Raw genomic sequence first — 26,172 nt, forward strand, 5'->3', positions numbered from 1 at the left:
AATGCATCAGCCTTCTCCACCATTTAGCAGGCATCTCTTACCTGGCAGATCTTAAGCTGAGCCATAAGTTCAGTAGGCCACGACTTTTCTAGCTGCGTGCGCAGCATAAGGTCAATTATCCCCTTACGCGTGGAAGGAGTTTCATCTTTCTCCATCCACTCATCTAAGTAAGCAGTAAGCCGGTCAGGAAACTGAACGGCAGTCTCTTTTTCCCGTAAACGTGCCCTCATGAACTAACACCTGGCGTCGTCGACTGTGAGACCGTACGCTTTGACGAGTGCGGCCTTGATCATCTCATACGTGAGATTGTCTCCACGAATTCTGTGGAGAATATCGAGGGCAGGGCCCTCAAACAGGCTAAGAAACTGAAGCCACTTAGCTGCATCATCCAGCTGGTAAAGCTGAGCCATGTCTTCAAAACGAGCTATGTATGGCTCGATTCGCTCGCCTTCCTTGTATGGGGGAAGCTTGATGTGTGGGGTCGCCAGAACATGTGCAGGGAGAGCGCTCGTGGAGCTTGGGCCAGCTGCACCAGATGTGTCTGAAGCCAAGGAATCTTGCTTGAGCTTCAACATTTCAAATTCATGTTTTTCGCGTGCTTCTCGCTCGGCACGTTCGTGTTCTCGTTGTTCTCGCTCGTATTCACGTTCTCTCTCTCGTTGTTCTAACTCGAGTTGACATTCTCTCTCACGTTGTTCTCACTCGTATTCGCGTTGTTCTCGCTCTTGTTCTAACTCGAGTTCGCATTGTTTTTGCTCATATTCGCGTTGTTGTCGCTCGTGTTCACATTCTCTCTCACGTTCCTCGCATTGTTTTCGCTCGTGTTCACGTTCTCTTTCGCATTCTTCACGAGCATCTTTCTTACGTTGTTGTTCGTAATTAAACCGTGAGAGGATGAAGTTTTGAATTTTTTCTGGGTCACTAAGCCCCATATCTCTAGCTTCCTGTACATAGACGTTGGCAGCCATGATGCTAACTCAATCTAAGTAAACTAGTGACTCAGTACTGACTGCAATTTTGCGGAGAAAGATGCCAATAATCAAGAATAAAGAATATAGGCACAGGTTAGTGGTGACCAGTTTTATCTAATTAAACTGGTAAAGAAAAAAAATTAAACAAACAACTGACTGTGAAAACTATTACGTAAATTAATAGAACTGAATCAATAATCACCAGTAAGATAGTGCCTATAGACTTTAATGATAAATATCTATGAATGAGTGAGTGAGTATTATCTCGTGGATAGCTATAGAGGTAGGAGTTAATATCCTGGAATGAGGTCGCCAAATGTCACGGGGTTTTTAAGTATATGCAATATTAAAGAATAATATTCAATAATACTTTAAATATTGCTTGAGAACTGGACAAAGAATTGACTTGTGAGAATCAAGCAATGATTACTTTATGCCGGCTTACTTTGCCGATTCTCTAAGGACGAGAATTTAATTACTTTCTCAGCAGTACACAGCAGAGACTAATTACTCAGAAATGCTGTTTGTTAGTACTGCTAGCCTCACGAGAAAGTGACTCCACCCCTGACAATCAATAACTAATGCTGTTAATGATAAACAGGTTCTTGCTGGTACAATTAACTCCTAGATGGCACAACGGATTTAAGTTAATAAAAAGGACTGGCCTAAGTACCAGTTGTGAATAATGCAGAGCGTTTATGCAAACTAGGAGCTGCAACTAGAATAAGCTTATGGAGAAATAAAACACGAGTTTACATTACATTAAGCTCAAGAAAAAGAATTGTTAAATTTATTGATTACAATGAAATAAACTTATGTTACATGTTTCAATATGAATTCAAAATAAGGAGATTGCACTCACTCACTCACTCAAAAGCTAAACTCTTAAACCTAGGAAAAACTAAAAGAAATACTGGTCAGAGAGTGGACTAAGCGGATGACTGGGCGTCTTTACTGAGGAAGGATGCTGCACACGCTGAGCCTCTCGCCAAATCATGCTAGGTGGGAATTCAGGAACTGGACAACGGCGGCGGCGGGAACTGGGCGTCCGCTGAGGAAGGACGCTGCCACACACACTGCTAACCTGCTTCCACGGTGCTCAAATCCTGACTGAGTTCAAATCGTAGAGAGAGAGGCAAATGTCAAGCTGCACTTGCTAACGGCTAGAATGAGCGAAACACGCCCATAACAAATCACTCAGCGGAGGTGCTAATGTCGCGCACAAAGACGATCACTTATGAAACAGTGAAAAATGTCCTGAAAACATTCCTGATTGAGTAAATACGGGGACGGTTAAACTGAGTGATAAATACTGGGATTGCACTAGAATTCACGGTTTCCCACCAAAGTTTAATGTCACGAGTTTATTCAAATATAGGACGCGCCGACTCGTGACACTTGGGGTGGGGGGTGGGGGGTTTGTGGATGCGCTTTTGAAGCTTTTTGGTGTGGCTTGGGATAGTAGTGGGGTTCCAGAAGGGGGGAGGGGTGGAGTGATTGTGGAAGTGCCAAGGGGGGGAGGTTTGAGTTTGTGTGGAGGTTGGGGGGGGATAGCTTTGGCACCAGTGGTTGTGGAAGTTTTTTCCAGGGTCGTGTTGAACAGAGTGGGGCCGGTAATTGATGGAATTTTGGGAGAGGAACGAGTGGGATTTGGAGGGGGTCGAGGCTGTGATGATTAGGTTTTTGTTGTGGGGCATCTGATGCAAGAAGCTGGTGAGATGGGGGTGCTACTTGGTGTGTGTTTTGTTGATTTTGAAAGGGCGATTGGCGGTGTTTCACGCGGAGCTGTGTTGAGGATTGTGAGATTCTGCGGTGCGCTGGAGGGGTTTGTGAATATTGCTGGGGGCCTACATGGAGGTGCATTTTGTGGGGTGGTTCTTTGGGTGGTCCATTTGGGGTTGGGTCGGGGGTGATTCTGGGAGGAGTTCTTTCGCCTTTGCTGTTTGTTTTGGATGTGGATTGTGTTGTGGGGGGGGGGGTTGTGGGGAGAATGGGTGTGGGAGTTGGAGGGAGGGAGGATGGGAGGCTGATGGATTTGGACTGTGCTGATGATGTCGTGCTGATTTGTGGAAGTGTTTGCGAGATGCAGGGGATGCTTGGTTGTCTGGTGGAGGAGGGAGAGGAGGTTGGATTGGTGGTAAATTGTGGAAAGACTGTGGCTATTAATATGAACGTGGAGAACCGGATCGATCGTTTGATTGGGGGTGGTGTGGTGAAGATTGTAGAGATTTTTAAGTATCTGGGAATGGTTGTATCATCTAGTGGATCATAGGACAGTGAAACTGAAGAGAGGATTGGACGGGCTTGGCGGGCTGTTGGAGTGTTGAAGTCTGTTTGGAGTAGAAATATGCTTTCGGTGCATGCCAGGGTAAAAATGTCCAAGTCCATGGTTAGACCAAGTTTAATTTATGGACATGAGTCATGGTACAGTACAATTGCAACAGATCAGAAAGTATTGTGATTTGAGATTAAAATACTGAGAAGGATTCTTGGGGTAAAGTGGCAAGACAGAGATACAAATTAAAGAGTAAGGGATATTACGAGAGTGGAACCAGTTGATGAATATGTGAGACTGTCTCACTGGAAATGGCTGCGGCACATATATAGCATATATAGAAAAGAAGGCAGTTTAATACAGGATGTGCCAGAGTGGACAGCTAGAGGAAGAAGAGGAAGAGGTAGGCCGAGGGAAACCTGGTTGAGGACAATGAAAAGAGAAGCGGGAGAGGAGTGTTAGTGGAACCTGAAGGAGATGGCAAGAGACAAATATTGGTGGAGAGAGTTCATCGAGGCCCTATGCATCCCGTGGGGTGCCACAGTAAATGATTGATTGATTGATTGAAATGCTCTCAGTTCTCCAACTTGATTTCTTCCTGCTCCTTCTGGCACCTTGCCAAAAGCCCTTCTAACAACTCTACCTCATCATCCTTCCTTCCTCTTTTCTACTCTGATGGCTCTGTAGCTGTTTCTTCTATTGACTAAGCAGATCTCTTTGCTCAGACTTTCTCCTCCAGTTCCACCTGAGACGATTCCGGTGCTGTTCCTCCATCACTTTTCCCCTCTGACTTCCTCATGGCTGACATTAAAATTTCTTCAACTGATGTATTTTCTGCCATCACTGGCCTTAATACTAACAAGGCCTGATGGAGTCCCTCCTGTTGTCCTCAAGATCTGTGTATCTGTGCTTACACCCTGCCTAGGTAATCTCTTTTGCCTTTGTCTTCCAACTTGTACCTTTCCTTCTTGCTGGAAGTTTGCTCTCATTCAGTGAGTCCCAAGGAAGGGTGACCATTCCCAACCCTCTAACTATCGTCCAATTGCTTTAACATCCTGTGTCTCAAAAGTTTTCGAGTCCATTCTGAACAGAAAATTTTTAAAGCATCTTTCCTACCGCAACCTTCTGTCTGATCGTCAACTTGGGTTCTGTCAGGGATGCTCCACTGGCTGTCTTCTCACTTACCTTTCAGACTCCTGGTCATCCTCCTTTCGGGACTATGGTGAAAGCTTTGCCATTGTACTTGACATCTCAAAGGATCGAGTCTGGCATAAATCTTTAATTTCCAAGTTGCCCTTTTACAGTTTCTATCCTTCTGTCTGTGCCTTCATCTATAATTTCCTTTCTGGTCGTTCTATAGCCACTGTTGTAGACGGCCATCGTTCTTCTCCTAGATCTATCAACAGTGGTGTTCCCCAGGGCTCTGTTCTATTACCTACTCTCTTCCTTTTATTCATCAATGACCTGAGCCCGTACGCTGATGATTCCACTCTTCATCTTTCCATTTGGTTCTCGCAACGTCCATATCAGCAGTTACTTCAACAAACAAGAGATGAGGCTATGGCAAACCTAATGTCTGACTTGGCTCGTATCTCTGACTGGGGAAAAAATAATCTTGTTGTTTTTAGTGCATCAAAAACTCAGTTTTTACACCTCTCAACCCGACACAATCTTCCACAGGCGTACCCACTAATGTTTAGTAATATCCAGCTCAATTCTGCATCATCCTTGAACATGCTTGGGGTTTCATTCACTCGGGTCTTATCTTGGAAAGATAATATTGCATCTCTTGTAAAATCTGCAGCCAAGAGATTGGGCGTGCTAAGCTGACTCCGTACCTTCTTTACCCCTGTACAGCTGTTGACTTTATACACAGGTTTTATTCGCCCCTGTTTAGAGTACAACTCTCATGTGTGGGGAGGCTCCCCACACATGAGAGTCAAAGGCTTTTCGTCTCATTAACTCTCCTCCTCCTACTGGTTCCCTTCAACCTCTGTCTCTTTGCTGCACTAATGCATCTTTATCTCTTTTCTATCGCTACTTGAATGGTCACTGTTACTCTGAACTGTCTGTTTGCATTCCTCCACCTTTACGATGGCAATTAACTCTCATCTCTTTTCTGTCCAGCTCTCTAATGGAAAAGTTAACCATTACTCCCAGTCCTTCATTTATGCAACAAGTCATCTCTGGAACTGTCTCCCTTTGTCTGTTTTTCCTACTTCCTATGATCTCTAGTCTTTCAAACGCAGTATGTCCAGGCATCTCGAAATGAACGGATCTTGAATTTGGTTCTTTTTTGTATTGTTTTTTCTTGGAGGGAAAGGTTTGCGGGCTCCTGGCCTTTCATTCATTCTTTCTTGCATAAAAAAAGTATTATTCACTTGTCTGTATCTTACGAAACTGCCACTGGTGCTGTGATCTTGAGCCTCTTTTTTTCTTTTCAGCCCAACGGCGTACATTTCATACTGATTTTACTTTCGGCATTTAGTCGTGTTAGGAAAAACCCCGTCGTACTGAAGGAACTCATCATGCCTTTATCTAACGCATTCTCTTTGAAAGGTGTGTCTTAACCAGAATAAAATTGTCAGGAAATGGCCAGAATGAATTAGAGACGACCTCGGTGTGTATGGCTTAACACTCTTGAGTAGTTTCACTTGGGTCAACTGGTGTCCATCATACCACCTGCTGTTACCGTCGCTTGTAAGAGAGGTTCGATATAGACACCAACTTACTCTTCACTTTCATCCATTTACCTTAATTTGGCCCAGTTTTTCGTCCTCTTGCAGCTTATTTCCCCGTAGCTAAGGCAAAAAAGACAATGTAACGATTCTACATAATTTCCATACCACTTCTTCGTGATTAGCATCATATGCACGTGTTACTCTGTTTTTACAATTCAGTATCGAGGATGGAGATTGAGCTACAGTTAGAGATTAACACCAGAAAATAGTACTTGTCAAGAAGAGCCGTGGAAAGAATGTAGAACTTTACTTTTGTTGTATTTTGAAACTGAGCTACGGAAGTAAGTTAAGAATGAACGAAAATCTCCGCCAAGTCAGAGTGAATGAACTATGGATATCAGGATTGCCTTTAGGTTTTCTCTAATGAGGAACTAGTGTTTCGGCCTAGTACATTATACGAGTAATGTCTTGAGTGAGTGACATCTTTTACGGGTATTTTCATCCTACATTCAACCGATTATATTTCAACATAAAATGCCCTCGTATGGGAGGGGTAAATGAAGGCTGTATCTAACCCTACCAGTTCGAAACCGTTTTCCCCAAGCTGAGTGAAATCTTTGACGGGAACAAGTATAAAGTAAAAAAAAGATGTCATAAGGTTCAAGATTTTACATGTCAGTGTGGCTCCAGGCTCATGTAGGACGTGAACCCGGTGGCCTGTAGGCTGTTGTCCTTCTGCAGTCCACCATCCTTCTCTCAGGGATTACGGGGGAGCTGAGAAGCATTCGTGCCGCCCGATAGTAACAGTGCTGCCTCGTGAAGGCATCCCTCTACAACACCTGATTTTTTTTTTCTCAGTTCCGATACAGTTGTAAATCATAAATCATGGCTGTGGGTCTGTCACTACGTTTTTCTGCTACAGTGTTCTGATGTTCTGGCTCGAGTTTGAACAAGCCAGCAGCCGTGGCTCCGTGGGTTAGAGTCCTCCGCTCTGACCGAAGGGTCGGAGGATCGAATCCACCCAAGGGTCATTGGTAGACATCAGGAAGGGCATCCGGCCATAAAATGCTACACGCTCCAGTCCAAAGTCCTCTACCCAGGGGCAACGCCTTAGCCCTTCGAGGGTACCTGGCGTAACCCCTCCCCCCCAAAAAAAAAAAAAAATCACAACCTGCATGAGATTTCGAACTAGGCATTAAGGAAAATGCGCTCTCTCTCTCTCTCTCTCTCTCTCTCTCTCTCTCTCTCTCTCTCTTATTATTGCCAGGTTTCTGTAGCTGGAGTTAGCCAATGGAAACTGGGTAACATACAGTATTATACCAACCTCTCTTGCTTCACTTCACCCTAAATACGTATTTTTCAGTTTACTCAGGCAATCATCATACGGTTTTATTTATCACGAGGGAAATTTCTTGTGAAAGGGTTAATGAGGACTGTACATAACCTACCTAGTTCTAAAAGAAATAATCTTCAGCTGCATATAATCGTCTGGAGATGGCAAGAATTGAGTAAATAATAGGTCATTGGGCTGAATGGGGGAACTCCAGATATTATGCTTGTATAGGCTGTAATTAAGAGGCGCTGACTGATCTGACATTTGTGCCAGTATCAGTTTAATTCACACCTTTGTTTGTGTTCAGTGTTGTTGCTGTACTGTAAGTTATGAGGTCCAGTAGCCATCGCAGTAGCCTGTTGATAAGTTTTGGACGTAACCCTTCCAGTAAAAAAAACTGCACTCGGTTAGAAGCTAAACTGCAGATACTGATTCACTTCAACACTGAGTTCCAATGTCGTTGCTTATGCTGTATTCTTGCTACCCTTAAATGATTATATTTAGCTGAGAAGAAACTTTTTGAATTGGAAAGGTTAGATAGAGCCTTTATTAACGTCTTCAGTATAGTACAGCTTTCCTGAGTTGAATGAAATAGTCTGTAGGTAGCAAGAATAGAATAAAGAATTCGTCGTCGGACAGAATGAAGAATTCATCATTGGGCAGAATTATTTAACCACTGCTGGCCCAAAAGAAACGTACTCAGATAATAGGGTATTACCCTAAGGGCGTATCTAGTATTGTAGGAAGGGTGGATGGGGGGGGGGGAGGATTGCACTAGATATCTTTGTCCCAGAATGTTGAGAAGGAAGAAGAGGATGGATAGTTGTGAGGAGAGTTATGATTCCGTAGGAGCATTCTTGAAAGTATTTTTTGTGGTATGTTCATAAATACTTTTTATCAGTTGTATGTTGCGTTTGTTGAGAAGGAGGGAGTTGAGGTTTCCAGGAAAAAGAAAACCTATAGTGTCTCTGTGGCCATCTATTTGGAGTGAAGATGTTTATTTGGAAGATTTCTACCCACTTATGGAAATGCTTACAAAGAAGAGAAGACAGTTTCGGGTCAACTTAACCCATCGGCCTAAGGGCTTCTCCACATTGGGGCCAAAATTGGATATATACGTACGCAATGTGTCCGATCGTATAAGTCTGAATAAAAAATTTAAAGAACACCCCATTTCACTGGGACTCGTTTTGGAAGAACCATTCTTCACTGGCACGTACTGTGCATCATGTCTAGCTGTGAGAAGAAGTTTACCAAAACGTAACCCAGTGAAACGTAGTGTACTTTCAAGTTCCATCCCGACCTACACTATCCAACAGTTAGAGTCGGAATATTTCCATTTTTTGCCATGGTGTGAACACATTCTTAGATGAAGTCAGGCCAAAAATATGTTCTCAGTACGCAGTATTTCCATTTGTTAATATAATTCTTTCAATAACGTAATTCACGGCACTCTGAAATGAAGACAAAGAACGTTTATTGTATATCTTTCAAATCCAAACGGCTGGTGTATGTGGTACTTCTTGAAATAAACTAAAGGGTAATCCACAAGAGAACTGTGTATTATGTTGGCTGTTATTATATTTTACGGTGAATTTATAGGTTTGTCCATTTTCACTGTAGGGGTAAAGTTATTAGAACGACGGTGGTGCTAATCCCTTCACAACGATGACGTGTTTTTAGTTGATCTGTGCTGATTTTATTTAACAAAAAAGTCGCCGTAGTGAAGGTGTTAGCTCCTTCAGTCCAGTGACCCATTCTGTTGGTTTATTCATGCTACCTCAAGATTATTATTCATTCTTTCGGAGATTTTTTTTTTTTAAATCAAGGGGTCTGTCAAATTTCAAAAAGTTTCCGAAACTGAAGAAAATCGCCTGTAGGTGGCAAGAATAAATGATAAATTTATCATCATGACATTGAAATTGTTAATGGGTATATGTGTGTTAACTTCATTCCAGCAGCACCCAAAGGAACAGCTGCCTCCCCGCCGTGTAGTAGGCCTAAGTGGTGGATAACTCGTATGCCTGGTAAGGTGACGTCCGCTATGCGTGTTACCTTTGGCATACACACTATACCAAGCTTGTCACTCCCTTTGCCGAGTACATTATGTAGTCTTAGGTCGCGTCCACACCAAGCGTTTTGGCGCGGATGGTTGCGGTTCGGAGTTCTGCAACATTGTAACCCATAGAAGTTTTGGCCTGCTCTCGCCTACGTCAGTGGGATTACAGTGATGCAAATCTCTTGCCCTCATCAGCAGGCATATGTTGTGGACGCAGCCTTAAACCATTGAAATAGGTGACGTATTCCCTGCTGTTTCTGGACGATTTTATTCAACTTACGGTTATAGTTTTGTAGAGAAGAGGTCTGTATAAGTTATACCTAACTTCCAGCATGAAGTCTTTCCATACATCTGTCGATAGCCAGACACCTGAACCCCAGAGGGGGTGGCCACGAGCAGAGCACCTCCACATCGCCCTATACTCCATCAGGCTGCCGACCATCCACCTTATGTCCCTTTCATTCACCTACCTCTCCACTCCGTCCGCCCACCCCATCTTTGGTATCTCATCTCCTTCAACCTCACTCATATAAACTCTCTTTGTTAATCATGTCACTCTCTATTCGCTCCACATGGCCAGTACATCTCAGGAAGCTCCACATAACACTCCATTTCCTATACATCACCACAGTGTTCCCAAAGTGAATCATTTGGCCGTCTGCATCTCCACGTCTCTTCACATGCTTATCCCATTTCCACACCTCCTGCCAGGTAAGTCCAAGCATCACTTCCATACGTCAGTATGGGGATCACAATAATTGGTTTGAAACAATTTTTTTTGTCTTCACAGTCATCCTCCTCTTTCTTTTCACCACTCACCGGATCGACAACCGGTCTTCCCTTTATTGCTTTTCATCATAATAACTCTCATCCTTGTACATCACACTACCAAGATATTTGAAGATACTCACGTCCTCCATTTACTGACCATTCAGTCTCACTCCATGACTTCATTCCTCTCATAAAACCATAACTTAACTCTGTGCTACAATCACTCCCAGATTCGATTTCGTGGACGCACTTCCAAACAGTTTCTCTAACATTCATCAGCAAACTACATGCACATTAACACTACACTTCCTTTTCAAAAAAAAAAAAAAAAAAAAAAAAAAAAATGGTGACTAATAACCAAGCCTCGGATTCCCCTGGGAAGGGTGGGACCATAAATGCCCCCACCATCAGCCCCTCTCCTTGAGACGACTCAGCGAGCTGCGTAGAACCACTGTCTGACTCACTTCTTCATTTCTGCAACCTTCACGGCCTTTCCTCTAACTTTCTGTTGAGCAACATCTCTCCTTCTCTAAGCCTCACCTTGTCGGTAACTGAGACTCAGGTGTCTGAGGCAACTGATAGCAAACCCTTTTCTGTATTCTCCTACTTTCTCTATACTCATTTCAAAGCCAAAAGTGGCTGTTGTATATATGTACGCAACGACTCATCTTGCACTTCTACCCCTGAACTTGATTCTTCTGAATTCTCTACTCTCCATGCTTAGGCTTTCCTGTCATTCTCTGACTAAATATATCTGTACTCTACTGACTATGAAAAATTCTTCGACTATCTTACTTATACAATGGAACACATCCTATCCATTTCTCCTTTCTCTGAAATCTCCATTCTAGGAGATTTCAATATTCACCACTACCATTGTCTCTCCTCTCCAACCACTGACCCACCTGGTGAACAAACCTACATCTTTCCTATTCTTAATGACCTAGAGCAGCTTGTACAGCACCCTACTCACCTTGGAGAAAGTTATAATATACTTGACCTCTTCCTCTTCCTTACAACTAATTCTTCTTGCTTCCATGGCCGCGAGCCATCTGAGCGTGCCTCGTGCATTACGGAGTTTATTCTCTCGGGCATGGAAGCACACATTCCTTTCTCATATCCTTTGACTAAGGCAAGAAAACCTTGGTTTAATTACGCTTGTTGTAGTGCTGTCCACAACAAGGAGAGGGCCTATAAAAGGGACCAGAGCCAACCCACCCCTGAATCTCATCTTTTTTATGTTTCTGCCCGGAATCGTGCTACGCCTGTCCTTTGCTCTGGCAAAAATAATTAAATCCGCGCTAAATGCTCGCAACTCTCCAACTCGAATTCTTCCCACTCCTTCTGGCACCTTACCAAGAACCTTTCTAACTACCTCATCACCCTTCCCTCCTCTTTTCTACTCTGATGGCTCTGTAGCATTTCTTCTATTGATAAAGCAGATCTCTTCACTCAGACTTTCTCCTCCAGCTCCACCTTAAACGATTCTGGTGTTGTTCCTCCTTCACTTCCCCCCCCCCTTAACTTCCTCATGGCTGACATTAAAATTTCTTCAGCTGATATATTTTTTGCCATCACTGGCCTCAATACTAACAAGGCATATGGGTCTGATGGGGCCCTCCTGCTGTCCTCAAGAACTGTGCTTCTGTGTTTACACCCTGCCTAGGTAAATTCTTTTGCCTTTGTCTATCAACTTGTACCTTTCCTTCCTACTGAAAGTATGCTCACATTCAGTCTGTCCTAAATAAGGGGGACCGTTTCCAACCCTCTAACTATTGTCCAATTGCCTTAACATCGTGTGTCTCAAAAGTTTTCGAGTCCATTCTGAACAGAAAAATTTTAAAGCATCTTTTCTATCACAACCTTCTTTCTGATTGTCAGCTGGATTCCGTCCGGGATGCTCCACTGGCGTTCTTATCACCTACCTTTCAGATTCCTGATCATCCTCCTTTCGGGATTTTGGCGAAAGCTTTGCCTTTGCACTTAACATCTCAAAAGCTTTCGATCGAGTCTGGCATAAATCTTTAATTTCCAAGTTGCACTCTTACAGTTTCTATCCATCTATCTGTGCCTTCACCTATTGCTTCATTTCTGGTCGTTCTATAGCTGCTGTTGTAGACGGCCACCATTCCTCTCCTAGATGTATGAACAGTGGTGTTCTTCATGGTTCTGTCCTATCACCAACTGTCTTCCTTTCATACATCAGTGACCTTCTCAGCTGTACATCAAACCCTGTCCACTCATATGCTGATGACTCCGCCCTTCACCTTTCCATTCGGTTCCCGCAACGTCCATCTCAGTAGTTACTTAAACAAACAAGGGATGAGGCTATGGCACACCTAATGACTGACTTGGCTTGTATCTCTGACTGGGGTAAAAATAATCGTGTTGTTTTTAATGCATCAAAGACTCAGTTCTTACACCTATCAACCCGACAAAATCTTCCACAGGTATACCCACTAATGTGTAATAGTATCCAGCTCAGTCCTGCATCATCCTTAAACTTACTTGGAGTTTCATTCTCTCGGGACTTATCTTGGAAGGATCATATTACATCTTTTGTAAAATCTGCTTCCGAGAGATTGGGTGTGCTAAGCCGACTCCATTCTTTCTTTACCCCCGCACAAGTGTTGACTCTATACAGGGGTTTTATCCGCCCCTGTGTGGAGTACAACTCTCATGTGTGGGGAGACTCCCCACATACAGCTCTTCTCAATAGGGTGGAGTCAAAGGCCTTTCGTCTCATTAACTCTCCTCCTCTTACTAACTCCCTTCAACCTCTGTCTGTTCGCCGCACTCCTGCATCTTTATCTCTTTTCTATCGCTACTTTAATGGTCACTGCTCCTCTGAACTGTCTGCATGCATTCCTCCACCTCTACGACGGGCGCGTAGCACCCGTCTGGCAGCAAACTCTCATCCCTTTTCTGTCCAACTCTCTAATGCAAGAGTTAACCGTTACTCCCAGTCTTTCATTTATGCAACAGGTCAACTTTGGAACTGTCTCCCTCTGTCTGTATTTCCTGCTGCCTATGATCTCCAGTCTTTCAAACGCAGTGTGTCCAGGCATCTCGAAATGATCGGATCTTGAATTTGGCTCTCTATTGTATTTTATTTTTCTCTTGGAGGGAACTGTTATTGCGGGCTCATGGCCTTTGGTTCCTTCTTCCTCTCATTAAAAAAAAAAAAAAAACTATGCTATCCCTTTCACCCCATATATCTTCACCTACACACTATCTCACACGCTGCACAAATTTTTCCTTAAACACCGTTCACCCTCCACTTCCTTCATATGCTCCAAGTTACGCCTGCCATGTCACTTACCCACTTCCCTCTGATATACAGTGATCCCTTAGTTATCGTGCACTTGGTTATTACGGCCTTCGTTACCACTGCTAGATGAATATATGCACTCCTGCTCCTATTGCACATTTTCAGCCAAAAAAAAAAAAAAAAATCGTTATGGTGTTGAGGGATTAGAAGATGAGGCTCTACTCGACGAGTTATATTCCATGTGGTGGAGACCAATAACCCTCTATCCCCTAACCTCAAAACCCCTTACCTCAAGCCCTTCTCAGGTCTCTGTATGATATGTGTTTCTTCCTTATTGTGCCCTTTTCATCAGTTTCTATTACCCCAACCTTGGCTGTGTGTGTTTCTGAGACTTACCATAACAGTATGTATGTATGTATGTATATAGAGTCCAAATTGTTATAACGGGAGAATTTGGGTTTACAAGTGGGGTGCCTGGTACCAATTATGATAAATCCCAAAGGTTCTGTGCCTTCGTTATCACGCAGTTTGGTTATCACGCACCAGGCGCGGTACCAGTTATAAACGGTAACCAAGAGATCACTGTAGTGTTTTTATTTTCTTTGCAACAACTGCTTTCTCCTGTCTCCTTCTGCCTCAGTTCACTCGTTTGTTTTTTTGTCTTTATTCTTGCTGCTACTGCATAATGGTCAGACAAGCCACTCCTCAGTCCCTATGCTTTCTAATATTAAACACTGATCTCCTCATTTAGTCTTGTTCCCTTTTATTCCCGCCCCCCCCGTCACACACACACAGTCCATTACAGCCTAATGTTCACTCAGCTCCCCTTACCTCCATCTTTTCAGCTATACATGTGCATCTCGTAGTGCGTGCAGAAGATACAGGTTATCATTAAGTCTCTTGCGAAATAAATATCCACAGAAGGCAGTGCCATTTCCATCCACTTCAGCAGGTATACCCCACTGACTTACCACCCCATTCATTCGTGCATTCCTCACTTTACCATTCATATCTCCAATCGCCTTACATGAACCAAAATTCTCCAACCATGGTTGAACATCTACCCCTTACTCTGCTTTCACTTTAGCCACTCGATTCTCTGTTGGAGCATATGTGCATGTAGTCGCCCATGCATGTATTACCACTTTCAGTTTTACCCATACAATCCTTGACACAAATGATCCATACGCCCTTATACAAGGTGCCCACAAACTATCTTTACAATTTTGTTAGCCACAGGAAGTGAAGCTTGTGTGATACCGAATGACAGTTTTTGTTACCCTAAAGTGGATATTCTCAGGTTTTACTGAAATATATGTTGATATGGATAAATTCTCCATTTCCACCAGTCACTGTACCTGGTTCAGGCTGCACCACACACTAACCCAAAGTCAGAGTGTGATGTGGCCTGTTACTTGGCCGAATTATTTGTAGTTTACCGGTGGAGCACATATCATTGTTGAAAGATTTGTCAATAAAATTTGGGAATATATACTTTAGTGTATATATAGCGTAGTGTATAGCAAGTTTCACGTCGTGTACAGTATGTTTTCAAATTCGTCAAGATTATGTGGACACCTTGTACTCTCCTTCCATCACATACATAAAGCAGTTCAAAAATCCTTATTTGTCTTGTCATTCTCATCCAGTCCGGCGCACATGCCCACACCATACTTCCATTTTCTCACACATTTACCCTTCTCTTTGGTCTCAGTCAGCTTGTATATATTCACCTTTGCATCTCGAGTCACCTGCACAATCTCCCACTCATATTTCATCATTAGCACCTCAGTCTGTAATATGACATCCGCAAACAGTCCTTCATCCAGTCCATGGTCATCAACAGCTGGTCCGTCCATTTCCGAGGTCCTATGTTTGCATTCATTTTTTTTTTTTTTTTTTTTTAACCCCTGCAAACCATTTTTAGTCGCCTCCACGAACTGAACAAAATCGTCTGGAGGTAAAAAGATTGAAAAAAGAAAGATCACCGAGTAAAAGCACGTCATATTTACGTTTGTTCTTGCAGCTACCAGGCGATCTTATTCAATTTGGGGGAGACGTCACGCAGAAAAGGGGTTAATGGAGGCTGTGTGTAACTCATGGACTTCATTAAGTGTCTCAAAAACTACAGCCAAATTGTTTGTCCAGTTTAGAAGATCCCTTTCGGACCACAGGGTTTAGACACAACCTTCGTTATCCCCTTCAGAAAGAGAAGTCTTTCCTAAGTGAAGTATGATCGTCTGCAGGTGGCAAGAATAAACTAAACTAACGTCTTGTAGGGAGAGTTGACCATATGAATCCAATAACGTCGTTTATATCATATACTGTCTACTGGATGAACGACTTTCTCAGCACAGAAGAGACCATCTCAGACTAAAGGGCCCCATACACTCTCAGGTCGGCCTGTCCAGTGGCCTGCACAAACCAGCCTGTTCAGGCAAGCCTGGTGTGTGTGGGGGGGGGAGGGGGTTGTTGAGGCCAAGGCTTGTTCTTGGTTAAGACTGCCTGTATACGACGTAGTCAGGCTGCCCAACAGGCTGGCCTGATGTAATATGGGGCCCTTTATAGGGCTTGTTTAGGGGGCTGTTTCTAACCCACTTTCTATCCCCCCCCCCCCAGCTGAATACAGTTATGTAACAGTAGGAAGAACAAAAACAAGGGACATCATCGTAGTGAAGGTGTTAACTCCACTACGATGATACATGGTACATTGTATTCCCGACCGTCAGACGATTTTAGATAGCTCAGGAGAAACTTCGCACTAGAAAGGGTTAATGTAGCCGTCATTGATCCGGTCACTACCAGAGATCCTTGCTAAGTTTAGTACAGTGGTTTGACGGCAGCAAGAATAAAAAGAAAGGACGTCATTATAGCAATGTGGTTAATCATTTCCATTCGGTAACGTCTTTGATATTCTAACTACACCCAGACGACTTTATATCGCTTAGAAAAGACATGTGGTGAAGGGACTGGAAAGTAAATCCACTAAGTCCCACGGCAACAAGAAGTCTCCCATAAGCTGAAGAAAATATTTAACTCCTTTAGGCCGAGCCTTGATTGCACCAGTTGGTGTCACCCAATGTCCAGAGAATCTCTGGACATTGGTATCATCCAGTGCGGGACCCATAGTAGTGAAGGAATTATATGAAGGAAGTATATATAATCCCTCTGGGGTCGGAGAGCCTCTTTTAACCCAGACAGAACTGTTTGGTAGCACCAAGAAAAAAAAAATCATCCTTGGACCTGAAAGAGTTAAACATTGAAAGTACGTCACAAGATTCAAGGGGTTGGAGATCCTAGGGGCTCTCAAACTTTTTCTTGCCAGGTGCCCTCCTGACTAAGCAGATCATCGGCCCATGCCTTCAGTTGTTGAGACACTGCAAATCCAGTTAGACCATATTAACACTTAAATCAGCATGGTATGAACTACAAGGGATATTGTAAAATTATTGATAAATACAGTATTTTAATCAAAAGCATTAACACGGGACTACGTCATTACAGAATGATACGGCAGATTGTTGTAAAACTGTTGAAACTGTAATTACCTGAAGCAAGCAAGCATAAACTCACTGATTATACAGTGGTTCTATATGAAATCTTTCAAACTTGTTTAAACAAATTATTATAACGCAAATTCAGTATAGAATGGTAGCGCACTGGCTATTGTGAATGTGCTTAAATCTTAATTATTTTATTAAGCAAACACTAACACATTGTGACAAGAGTTAGTGTCAATACAGTGTTTTAAATATGACAATCAGTTTCAGGTTTCAGTATGAAGGATGTGTATGTTTTGTTTCCATTCTAAGTATCTTATAAATTTGTGAAAACCGTATATTCTTCACTGGGTTTTACCATCCCTCAATACACTCCCTAGAAAACAGTCCTGCGCACTCGTAGGGGCTCGCGAACCGCAGTTTGAGAGCCTTTGCGGTGTGTCCCTTGTTGGGATCATTTTGCTACAGTTGAGGGTCGTACTCTAAGTGACACTTGAGATTCCATAATACTCCTTCCGTACCAGTTTATTTTGCACAGTACACGTCAATATTCTGCATGTTACTGATGCAAACGACATCAGTATCAAAATGATAATAGTATTATACAAAAAGGTACAGTAAATATGTAACATTTCCCAGCAAATGCATGACATGTTCCATAATTTGTTTCTGGCTTAGCATTCCCTAGTAGGCTTTACAGAAGATCTGTTATCTTTCATATATGTAAAAGAAGCTAGAGGGCACATGTTGATTAAATTTGCCATATTACCCTAACTGTGCCTGAAGTTAAATAGAATGCAAGCCTTTATGGGGATAGTTGATATAGCGTGTGATAATTATACGTGCATTTTTTAGTTCCTCCGTACATACCTTACACGTTTTGAGATATGAGATTATTTTAAAAGGCTAATTAGAAAATCTGGGAAAGATTTCTTGATATCAGTTTCAAGTACATACATAGTACGTTTTAGTCTAATCAGGCCAAAAATAAGCGTTAGTGTGAACACCAACGCCATCACCTGCTCCAAGAAAGAAACAGAGAAGAAACGAAACGTGTCTTCTTTGGGAAATGTAATATCATAAAAGAGGATATTAAAGTGTAAAATGCAAAATAAAGGAAGGGGTAAGTGCCACGAAGCCTCGCAACCCCTTGAATCACATGGCGTATTTTATTGGTTTATTATTGCTACCTCCACAAAATTTTATTAATCTCTGGGTAGACATTTTGTAGTAAAGGAGTCAGCAAAAGCCATATCTAACCCCTTGAATAAAAAAATATTGTCTCCTAACCAAAGCCAGAAAGAAGTAGAGAGTGCGTTGTCTGCTTGCCAGTTTGGGGGCACCAGATATTGCAATTCTTTCAGCCGAAGGACGTCGTGTTAATTTGATTCTTGCTGCCACCGAACAATTTTCTTTAGCTGGTAGTGAAAGGGTGGGAACTAGCTCCAATAACTCTTTCAATCGAAGACGTCTCCCCTGAGCTGAATAACATCGTAAATAGTAGCGGGAATTTAATGAAAGGCGTCATCTTGTTGAAAGGGTTCTAATGAGCACTTCACTTGTTTTTCACACACACACACACACACACACACACACACACACACACACACACACACACACACACACACACACACACACACACACACACACACACACACACACACACACACAATACCTTTCTTATATCTGACTCTTCAATTAGCCGACGATGACGACACCAGATGACAACACCCACACCGTGTTAACCTCTTCGCTGCAGTTACGTGCTGTTTGTTTTCATCTTGTTACCTGAGTGATTTCATACAGTTTATCAGAGGGTTTTCCTGCTGGAGGGGTTACAGTACATAGAAGATACATTAACTCGTTGACTACTTGGGTAACTTCCTACACTGAGTACAGTTGTCTGGTACCAGCAAGAATATGATAAAATTGAAGTCCTTGAGGTGAATGGGTTAACCAGTTCATTGGGATTGTATTCTTGCTATTACCGGACGGTTTTATTCAGACTGGGTGGCTCAGTATGACCTTCATTTACCCCATCAACACAAAAGATCCCGTCTAAACTGATTCCAGTCACGCAGAGGCAGCTAGAATAGGATGAAAATATGTCATCCAATTTAGGGTCCAATTCTGGGTTGGAGTGGAGTTTTCGTAACGCCTTTTCCTTAACGATTTAACCTGCACATTATATCTAAGTTTCCTCTTGTAGGTTATGATGCAAACTGTGATTATATTAAACTGGTATGAATAATATACAAGAGAATGATAGAGCGTTGTATAAAATAAATAATTAAGGAAGAGGTGTAATGAAGCCCCCAGCGCCATCTAGAATAGAGCCTAGACGAAGTACTTTGTATTTTATTCTAGATATTCACCTGACGATTTTATTTTTCTTTGGAACTGGAATGGTTGGATATAACCTTCACTAGCCCCTTCTCTACAAATATCCCAAGTTAACTGAAATCGTCTGGAACTGGCCCCGGTATAACTAAAAGAATACGTCATTGCGCTGAATGTGGTAAAGTCGATGTTTTCTCTGGCTGTGGACATTCCTTTACTGCCATGTTTTGACTGGAAGGGAATAAGCCATTACATTATATTTCTCCCTCGGTGTTATTTATATATATATATACATTATATGTTTCCCACTCCGGTCATTGTGGGGGAGGGGGATTGGCCAAATAAAAAATCTAAAATCTTATTTTGATTTTGATGTGAATGAAGTAAATCTTCTTAGAGCCTTATTATTAAAACTGAGATGCTCAAAGTCTAGATAAGCCCGAGTTTTTTACGTTAATTTCTGAAACATATGATAATTGTCAAAAACAAGGGGCTTGCTTACACTTCCACGCTCTAGTTATAATAATATGGCCATTAACCTGTTTGGCTTGGTTACAGTATCAGGGTTTCATTATTGCTACCATCAGACAATTTAATTTAACTTTGGGGAAAATTGTTGTAGCGTAAGAGTAAGAAACAGTCTCTGTTAAATTTTTCCATTTGAAATGTCTCCTCAAAGTTAAATTTGATCATCAACTGGTAGCAAGAATACAGTGAAAATAATTTCCCCAGGCAGAAGAAGTGAAATTGATTGCATATTAAGGGAAGATATTCATTGATGATTGCTGTATCCCGTCTTTGAAAATATAAGTAGTTATCCTTGGCACTGCTGCCATATGTGTCATAGAAATCCCTAGCTTATAATGTCTGACATTTATTAATGTATGGATGTTACTTTATTTAATAGTGAAACCTGTCTGGAATTATGTCAGTCAAAAGTTTGTAATCATGCTCAGTTTGATGTGTGCTATTTAGTCTGTTATTATTATTATTATTATTATTATTATTTTCGTACACAGTGCTAAAAAGAGTAAACCAAGTTCAGGGGGCATCACCTGTTACTGCTGAACACTGGTTAACTTCACTAACCCTCGCAAACCTTGCATACCGGGGGCAGTACATTTACATTAGGGGCAGGAGGGGTCAGTGCTCCTGGATATTCATTTTGGCTTTTCATGGTTATTTTGAGTGGTGTTATAGTCGAGTGAGTTTATGTTTGATGTTGACCGACATGGCTCAGCTAAAGTTCATAATGAGCATTTACTAGGTGATTTATGTTGCATACTCTGCTTTCAGTAGGGGTATTTTTAAAAATTATCTTGAGTCTATTCAGGTACAGTACTCCTGTTTTAAGCAACAGAACTGTAGCAGCATGTTTGGTATCGCATTGTACTGACTATATAGTAGTGTTTTAAGGCAACCACCAGGCGATTTTATGGAAGATAGGAAAGACCCATCCTACTGGAGGGATTAATGTCTTTCCTAAGCTGATTTAAATAATCTGGTGTCAGCCAAAATAAAATAATAAAGGCGTTACTGTAGTGAGGGTCTGAAAATGATATTTTTTTATTTTAATCTGCCATCAGTACCTCATATGCATTGATAGCTTTTAACTTCCTTACATGACGACCTTGGTCCGTATTCTCGTTGGTTAAACAAGCTCCCTAGCACCTCATCCTTAACGATTATTAATGGATACGGCTGGTTAATATCAATTTGTATGTTATTTATACTGAGTATGGTGGTATTTAAATAGTTTAAACGATAAAAGGTGTTAGTAAGGAGTAAAAAGCCAATAAATCGCCTAGGAAGAGCTGTTAGCGAGTTTCATTAACCGACGAGAATACGGGTCCATGTCTGATTACTTGGAGTCATATTCTACTCAGCCTAGGAGGTTTTCTAGCACCACTTCGCGAGCGATATATCCTGCATACAGCATCCTACTATTGTGTGTTAACTCGTGTTTTAATATTGCCAAGTTTAGATAACACACAGGAGAATAGTAATCACTTCACTGTGATGACGTATTAGCTCAATTTGTTCTTGTTACTTCCGAATGCCTTTACTCAGCAATGGAGAGACATTTTAAGGTAGAGGGTGCTGGATGTATTCATCTTTAACCCCTTCAGTAAGGAAGGCCTTTCCTAAGATGAATATAATTTTCCTAAAACAGCAAGAATAATCTCAGATTAAATGCCATTTGTTGTGTAGCAATAAATCGTTAAGGAAGTGGCGTTAGGGAACCTCCTTAGTTGACGATGGTATGGCCGTAACCCCCTGTAATTAGTTGGTGTATCTCCCGCTGTTTTCTGAACCACGCAAAGGCTTTTCCCTCCCAGCACCAGTTCTGCCCAGTTTAACTCACTCAGACAAATTAAATAATCTGTATTTCATTCTTGCAATCTCCAGAAGATTTTGTTCACTTTAGGATAGACTTTTCGAAATGAATGGCGTTATGATATTATGTACTTCTGTAATCCATAAGCCACTTAAAATAATCTGTTTGATAGCAAGAATTAAGTACTTTATAGTTTGGTGTCATCCGTCTGAACGCGTATAAAGAAACTGCAGCTTAGAGAAATAAAGTTTGTTGACAAAATTGGGGTCTACAATTTCTGAATCAGGTTTGACAGTCTATGCAGATGTGTTTTTTAAGCAAATCTACAGTACATCAAGAGTTACTATTAATTTTCTCATCCAGAGTACGTCATTTTATGCTTTCTTTGCTGCCTACAGACTATATTTATTTATTTTTATTTTTTTTCAGTTTTGAGGAGATTTTTTGTAGTAGGAAATTTAAATGTGACCCCTCCAGGTCGTAAAGTCTCCCCTAAGTCGATTAAAACAGTCTGTTAGCAGCAATAAGTTGTGTACTTGATGACGTACTGGAGTTGAGAGGGTCGCAGTTGTTTACATTACAAGTGGAATTGGAATCTGTGGACAGGATCGGCTGATGTGAACTGATTATCGTGTAGTCACCAGATGTTTTTGTTGGGGTTAACCACTACACTCCGGTGACGTATTTTATATTATATTCTAACTGCCATCAGTTTCATTCAGCTAGCTTATCAGAGACTTTTGGAACAGGGGGAGCCAGAAAGAGCCATTATTTACCCCTTCAGGACAAGGTGCATTAAATCGAAAGGAGGTGGTATGAACAGGCTAAGAAATACGTCACCGGCTTCAGGGGTTAAGTAGTATGGATCAGAGTAGTTGCCGTAGAATTAAAACTTTGAAAAGATGGTGGAGGTATGTTGGTAAGTACGGTGCTGTATGTGTCTATATGGATGTGTATGTTACCGTTGTATTATTAAAACCAAGGGTGCAGAAAGGAGAGCAAGACACCAGTTATTTTTCTCTGCAGTTTCTGAAATACATGATAAACATGAAAAGTGTGTGGCCTAGAACACTGCTTTCTGCACTGTGTAACGTGTGATGCAGGCTGTACTAGTAATTATCTGTAAATAACTGGAAACTTGCTTGTACATTAGAGCACTCAGTTTTAATAATAGGACCGATAATAATCCATGTCTCTGCACTGTTTTTTCAAGCACGTATTTCACTATGTTCGTCTGTTTGTTAAAAAGTTCACTGCTAAGAAAGTTTGTGAATCTTGTAAGCATTGTCATTTTTCTATTCAGATGTGCTAAGTTTGTGAATCTTGTAAGCACTGTGATTCTTGTATACATATGTGCTGTCATAATACCAAGTACAGATATAATGATTAATATCTAATATTCTCCCCAGTTACCCATTGGCCATAACTAATAATGAATGATTTTGGTTATGACTGTATTGTTGATCTTCCATGCATTCCCAAACAGGATTCAAGCCGGCGCTTAATTCTGGTAAGAGTGAATTCTCTCCCTTCTCCCCCTCCATTTTTAGATAACTTTTAACATTCTCCCTGCAAGTTCCCTCACCACCTCAGTTAACGCATTCACTATAACGACCTTAACCCCATCAGTCCGGTGGTGCATTGTATTCTTGCTACTTTCAGACGATGCTATTCAGACTTTTCAACTTCAGAGCCCTCTCGGTACTGTGGCGATTTCTTAAAATGAATTGGGTCGTCTGGAAATAGCAAGAATTAAAAAAATCACCATATTGAAGGAATAATTTGTTTATCCTTGCTATAGCCAGACGATTTTATGAAGCTTCGGAAGCCCCCTCTTTTTTGGAAGGGTTACTGAAGGCTATAACAAACTAGAACGGTTTAAAAAGTCTCTCCAATGCTGAATAAAGTAATCTGGTGGTAGCAAGAACCGAATGAGAAATGACATAATCCTACTGAAGGGGTAGCCTTTTATTTTAAACCCTCCCTTTATTCCATCTCAGTTGCCTGATTTTATGGTTGATTCTACTAATAAAGTTCCCATCGTTATTTTCTGTATAATATTCTACTGAAATGAGAATTCCAAACCCCCGAGCATGGTAGTTTTTTCCTATAACCTGTACAGAAGACACAGTACAGTTTTAAAAATGACTATGATGGCCGCCAACAAGAAGCTTTCGTTCGTGTGCATTCTTAATATGTAACCACTTCATGGCGATGGCGTATTTTTCATTTTGCTTTTGTCAACTCCGGATGATTGTATTAGGCTTTGTAGAGACCTTTCGAACTGGAGAGGTTTATTATCGCCCATATTTACTCCGTCACTGCAAGAGATCTCCCCAAAGCCAAGTAAAGTCGTCTGGAGGTAGCAAGAGTGAAATAGGAAGTACATCATTGGAGTGAAGTGGTTAAATCACTGAAGTATATTATACCACACTGACGTGAATACACTCCATATATTGGAAGAGTTGAGGGTCAATATTCTCGTCGGTAAAGGAAACTTCCTAACGCCTTTTCCGGATCGTTTTATTTTGTTTAATACATCTTACTGTCCTCCACTGATACACAGATTCTTCCAGTATCTCCATACTCTGCATGAATAACGTACAAAAAGATATTAACCAGGTATATTCAACAATAAATTGCTAAGGCAGAGGTGTTAGGAAGCTTCCTTAACCAATGGGAATACCATCCATACTCTCTTGTGGAAGTTGGTTCACTGAAATGTAACAGTTTCGGCTCAACTTCGGCGTTCTAGAAGTCGTGTAGAAACTCTTACAATTTTTCTTTAAACACAATTTCGGTATTTGGGTAAGTCTTCCATTTGAGGAATTTACAGCATCGTGAGATCAAGACATTCCTTACAGTATTTCCATATTTCTCTGCACACTCACTTGCATGAAATTTGTAGTCTAGTATGTTTTTATAGTTTTTAAAGAGTAATTGTAGTCAGTTGGCCTGCTGTGTATTTACTGTGTGTTGTTATCCTGTGTGTTTTGTGGCTTTCGTTTGAAAGATGTTCTATCTGTATTCTGCTTCTGTCTTTGCATTATAGGTTAAAGGCTGTCCTTCATTAATGTATGTTTGTGGCTTTATTTTTGTTCTGTATTATAGTGTTATATATAAAGGTTAGATGTAAGTTCATAATTTTCCAGTCATTTGTTGACAGATCTACACTCACCACTGTCTATGACTTTCTGTAGGTATTGTAGCTAAATGAAAGGTGGAGTTCCAAACTGAGGTTGGAGTTTTTATTGTTACTTCACTACGGCGATACCTTTTTTGTTAACTTTTACTATATCAAGGCGATCATTTTTATTCAGCGTAAATAATTCGGAATGGAAAGGTTGAATTTAGACTCAACTCTTTCACTGTTTGCTTTGAAGATCACTGATGGAGGTCTGACAGTACAGTAATGTAAACAGTGTCATCGTATTGAAGGAACTAAACACACTCGCTGAATGAAATTATGAATGAATAAAAATGCCAACTCTATGTTAAGTGGATAGTACCACTGCGACCTAGTGGCATTTAAGGAAGCTAATGGGTTTGGAATTCCAACTTTTGTGTGACGATGTTTTGTATAATTAATGTGCAGAGTATTTTTTCTTCAAGTTGTTATATTTCTATGATATAACTATTTCACAAGTCCACTAAACGATACACTTAACTGCATAGAAACTTGATTATAAGCCACGACGTATACATGCATGAGCCCGCGTTTGTGCCCAGGTATTTCTTTTTCTAAAAAATTGGCCACACCTTTGGTAGTACCTCACTCGAAATTATTTTTAAATAACACAGTAAGACAGTATACAATAAGTGCTGAATGTATACGATGGAAAACGTGTTCGAAGGCGCGTACGTGTAAAAATAAGTTTGCACTGGATGAACTATCGTTGAATTTACTTACGGTCGTAAAAACGGAAAAAGTTAATATTCAAGACCAAGAAGCTACGGCATGGCTTCTGAAACTCACAGTCATGTGTTTTGCAATATATGGTAAGTATTGCTGCAAAAAAAAAAAAAAAAAGTTCATAAACTAGAACTTTGTACCTGTTATCACATCCATCGATAGCACCCTTTATTTTTCATTCTTGCTACCACTAGACGATTATATTTAGCTCATTGCTCATTTCTTTGAGCTTTTTAGAACAGTCTTGAATGGTCTGGATCGGTTTTGTGGCAGTTTATATGCAACAGTTTGACGTATTCAGTTTGGTCCAAAGCAGACGGATCTGGATTACTTGGCCATAACACGGAGCAGTTAGGAGTCTTACGTGGGTCATGGTTGACAGTAAACAGGTGAAAGTGCAAAGGCAAACGGATGTATTGTATATCAAGGATAGTATATCGAAAATTCGAATTTCACCTTGTTCGCCAATACTGCTGTGAGAAGGTAATATAATGTAGATTCCTATTGAAGTGAACCTAAATGTCGAAGAAGCCACTCATATATCCCCGAACTTGTCAAGTAATTACCTGTATCCTGAGGAGAAGCAGAGTTTGTGGATCTTTATGGAGTATTGTAAGATAAAGACAAAACTAACAAGTATTTCTCTTTAAAATTCCCGGAGGGCAGCATTTTTCCTTTGGTTTAGGTAGTTGCATTTCAGTTTTCACTGACAGGGTAAGC

The 26,172-nt window shown here is 41.2% G+C and overlaps 1 protein-coding gene across 1 annotated transcript in view; it reads left to right on the forward strand.

The window, feature by feature from the left end:
• Window positions 1–26,172, forward strand: part of LOC145416430 (uncharacterized) — a 657,995-nt gene that overhangs the window by 568,815 nt on the left and 63,008 nt on the right. Inside the window, exon 27 of the mRNA XM_080285378.1 lies at window positions 23,026–23,049. Within this exon, the coding sequence (XP_080141504.1) occupies window positions 23,026–23,049 (24 nt within the window). The remainder of the gene's footprint in view (window positions 1–23,025; window positions 23,050–26,172) is intronic.

This window comes from Coenobita brevimanus, chromosome 106 (assembly GCF_032717465.1).
Source record: "Coenobita brevimanus isolate Jiangsu-jjx chromosome 106, ASM3271746v2, whole genome shotgun sequence".
Classification (NCBI taxonomy): domain Eukaryota; kingdom Metazoa; phylum Arthropoda; class Malacostraca; order Decapoda; family Coenobitidae; genus Coenobita; species Coenobita brevimanus.